Source organism: Loa loa (assembly GCF_000183805.2).
Source record: "Loa loa unplaced genomic scaffold supercont3.383, whole genome shotgun sequence".
In the NCBI taxonomy this organism is placed as follows: Eukaryota; Metazoa; Nematoda; class Chromadorea; order Rhabditida; family Onchocercidae; genus Loa; species Loa loa.
Genome location: NW_018108563.1, coordinates 7,582 through 12,070, shown reverse-complemented (window position 1 = coordinate 12,070; position 4,489 = coordinate 7,582). Strand labels below are relative to the sequence as shown.

At 19.6% G+C, this 4,489-nt stretch overlaps 1 protein-coding gene across 1 annotated transcript; it reads left to right on the top strand.

The window, feature by feature from the left end:
* Positions 1–1,020: 1,020 nt before the first annotated feature.
* On the top strand, positions 1,021–2,930 carry LOAG_12947 (hypothetical protein; the record flags this gene model as incomplete). The annotated part of the gene is made up of 4 exons (XM_003148458.1): positions 1,021–1,096; positions 1,439–1,576; positions 2,260–2,289; positions 2,635–2,930. The coding sequence occupies 4 exons, from the start codon at positions 1,021–1,023 to the stop codon at positions 2,928–2,930; spliced, it is 540 nt and encodes a 179-aa protein (XP_003148506.1).
* Between the last annotated feature and the right edge of the window lie 1,559 nt (positions 2,931–4,489).

Below are 4,489 nucleotides of genomic sequence, written 5' to 3'. Positions count from 1 at the left end.
GAAAATGTAAATTTTATCAATAAATTCTTTGGAATAAATTTTTAATGAATTTGTAAATAAGTTTTTTAAAATAATTTTCATAAATATTAATCAATAAAAAATGGATAATTTGAAATATTTACCTTTTCATAGTAATACACTTTTTCCATTTGCTAAATCATTGGAATATTTTATTGAATAAATTCAATTTCATTCTAATTTTAAATTTTTACTTCCAATGATTAATTCATACATTCAAATATTGTTGTACTTTTTGTATGATTAAACTTGGCAATATTTATTTGTTATCAAAAAAAAAAAAAAAAAGAAGCAAAACTACTGTAAGCTTTGAATGTTTCACTTATTAGTCAGTTTTTTTTTTGAATCATTATATCACTATTTGTTTGATTAAACTTACTAACTAATGAACTTGAAAATTTTGCATTTATTAAATATTATTAAAAATAACGATATGATATGAGATGAAAAAGATAAGAAAAAAAAAGAAGAAAATGAAAGGAAAAGATTAAAATTACAATTTCTTTTTTTTTTTTCATAATTTATAATCTTTAATTTTTAAATTATATTTGTAACATTGTAATCAGAGATAATAAATAAAAAAAAAAAAAAAAGTATACATTTTTATCAGAAATGGAAATATTACAGGAAAATGTTGATGATATTTTATGAATATTATCAAGATTTTCTTGCATTTAAAATTTAAATTTGTTTTATTTTTTTTAATTTTTTCAAATTTAATTTAGTTCCATTTCTTTTTTTTTCCTTCGTTGTTATATTTTTCCCTTATAAAGTATTATTGTGATTTTAATTGTTTAATGAGTGGATAATTTAAATATTACAAAAGAAAAAAGCAACATAAGGCATGCAAAATTTTATTAAGTTTAACAAAAAAAAAAAATTTCCTTAATTTATTTGTTTTTGAAATTCAACATTATTTATATAATTTAATCTTATTTTTTCTTTCTTGCATATTTGTTATGATTACTTATCTCAATCTAATATTTTATTTGGTTTTAGCTTATGCAAAATTTTTTACGTTATCGTAAAAAAATACGTGAAACGTGCGTTACTTTACGGAAAAGAAAACGTGTTACGTGTTAGTTATTATTCGTAATTTGTCAATCTGAAAAGAATTTATTGTTTCAGCATGGTATTGTAATAAAATTGGAAATGTTTGTGGATTTTATTATATAGTGATTATTAAAAATTAAAATATCAAATCAAATGAATTGGAAAGATAATAATGAAAATTATCATCCCAATAAATACATATATAAAATTTGAAAAAATATTTCAAATGAAAAGTTTAATTTAAAAGAAAATTTTGCATTTTTTTTTGGAATTAAAATTTTCTTTCTTTTTTTATATTTTTACCGCCAATTGGTTGAAAAAAAATCAAACGAAATTATTGGAATAAATTAGAGTGTTAATAATATAGGTAATACAGGTATGAGGGAATCATGCCAATTAAGGATACTGTTATCGCCGTTGGTACTAAAACAACTACTACTATTATTACTATTATTAAATTCTATTGCTACTATTAAAGCATGGAATGGATGGAGTTATAATCGACGTAAGTTATTTGAAGAAAAAAAAAAAGGAAAAAGAGAAGTTAGAATGAAATGGTATGGATTAAATATTTTCAAAATTTAAAAAATTGTAATTTTTTAATTTGCTAATTTCAATAATTTGAAAAAAACAGAAACATTATAATTTTGTCATTTAACATTGCTTTTTTTTTTAAATTCATTTTTATACAAATTTCATTTATTGAAATTATATAAAATTGAATTGATGAAAGAAAAATAAAAAACTATAATAATTTTATAAATGATAATTTTTCTTTTTTAGTTGCAATTTTTTGAATTTTTTTTTCGAGTAGTAATTAAAGAGTTTTTTTGTTTCTTATATTTTTTATAATGTTTTCGTCTTTGAAACATGAAACGAAAATTATTTAAAAAGTTGAAATTATTAATAATTTTTAATAAAAATATAAATATACGAAATTATTGTCAATTTGCAAATTTTTTTGATTATTGATAATTTTACATACTGTAAATAATAAAAATAGTGAGCAAAAGAAAAAAAAAAAGACCAAAATTTATTTTGTTTAATTTCATTTAAAAAAATTTTTTTCAAATATTTTAGAATTTATTCGTCGTTTAATTTATAATTTAGGAAAATTTTAAATTTTCAATGAACTAACGATTAAAATTGTATTTATAGAAAAATTCAATCAAAGTTATCATATTTCAGATCAAAATGTCGATGATTATCATTTACCTTGTTAGTTTCATGATTCATAAATTTATCCTACTATTAAATTATTTTTAAGAAATGAAAAAAAAAATTTAGTATTTTCAAAAAATTTTTTTCTTCAATTTTCCTTTTTGAAATTTAAAAAATTGTGGAAATTTTAAATTTTTTTTAATTTATTATTTTTCTTTTTTTTTTACTCTATTACATATTTCTTTTCTCAATTTTATAATTTTAATGAATGAGGAAAAAGCATTAAAATCCTTTTGCAACTATAGCATTATCTTTCTTTCTTTTTTCTTAATTAATAGCTTTTAATTAATTACACATATTAATTAAATTCATTGATTAGTAGTTTAGTGGTCCAATTTTTAGCAGTACAAATTACCATTTATCCAACCGAAGAAAATATCTATGAAGGATATGATGCGACATTTAATTGTCGTGCACGTACTACTGACGGTGTTACGTATCCAAAAGTACGATGGACACGTTATAATGCACCAATGCCTAATTCAGCATATGAAATAGATGGACAATTAAAATTTACATCAGCAACAGCATCTGATAGTGGACGATACATTTGTTCAGCAAGTTTTGGGGGACGGACCTATGATGCAAATGCCCAATTAAATGTACAATCTTGTAAGTTTCTACAGTGTGAAATGTAAAATGAAATTAAATTTTAAAAGTTAGCTTGAAATTTTATTGATAATAATTTATGAAAATCTAGTAGTAATAATTTCTTTTTTTTTTCATTCAATCATAATTCATACATATAATTAATCACATTTCATTATTTAATTTTAATCTCTTGAATTAAAGTTACAATCTTATCTTTGTATAACTTTAAATTTAAAATAAAAAAAGAAGTTTAAAAATTTAAAATAATAATTATAACTTAAGGTTGAAAGCAAAGTTCAAGAATTTAAAATGATAGTCGGACATTTGGACACGAATAACAATCGGATTAATCGTATTTTTGCATAACTTTAGGTTTAAAAGAAAAAAAAAAGTTTAAAATAATGTATTAAATCATAGAATTCAACTATAGGTATTAATAAAATGGGAAATTTAAATTTTACAAAATTGATTTCATTTTTGTTGGCTATATTTTAATAACAATATAAATAAGTCAATAAATATGATTCATTAATAAATAATTATTTTTTGAATACATATTAATTTTATTTGATATAAATTATTATTAATTTTATAAACATTTTGTAAACTTTTAGAATGACATGATTAATTATTGCCATTTTTTCTTACTCAACTTTTTCTTTCAACTATAATAAGTAGCTATTTGATGATAATGATAAATATAATGGATAAATAGTTGATGATAACATGATAAACATAATTAATAGCTGACTAATGATAATCATGATAAACATTTCTCCTTATGTGATAATATTTTGGTTTATGATTAAATTGATGAAATTTGAAAAATTTAATTTTCATAATTTTTCAAAGGAAAAATTTTTGCAATCTTTTAAATTTTTAACTTTGCAGTATTAATTTAAGCATTTTATTATGGGATAGTTGAAAATATCATCATAATTAATGACTAATTTTTTTTTCCTTTTCTTGTGCATTTATATATGTTAGGAAGATATGAATAAGAGAAAAATATAATTAAAATAGGTATGAAATAAGAAGGAAATCTAATTAATAAATATAATTAATGACTAATCTTTTTTCTTTTTTTGGTTGTTTCGTTAATAAAATTGATTATATAATCAATTATAGATATTAATAAAATGGGAAATTTAAATTTTACGAAATTAATTTCATTTATTTAAACTGTTTTACTTTCAAAACATACTTTCTCTCTTAATAGTTGATATTATGAATTTTGAATTTACTGCAAATATATAAAAGAAACAGTTTAAATAATTCCGTTAATTCATCTGATCAACCTGATAAACTTTCCCACTCCGTTCATTTAATTTCAATTTAATTAAAAACTTTTCCATTCCTTTCATTTAATTTCAATTTAATTAATGTTCCGGGGGAAAAAAAAGTCAATAATATTGCTACTACCAATATCATTTCAACTATCCAATTGAATAATCACTGAATAGCTCTTAAAGTATTTCTAGTAATTTCTTAAATTGTTACTTTAAATAATTTCTTAAAGTATTACTTGAAAGATTTTTTGGGAATTTTTTTTTTAAAGATTTTATTTAAAAGATTTTTAAAAGATTTATTGATTGTTGTAATCATT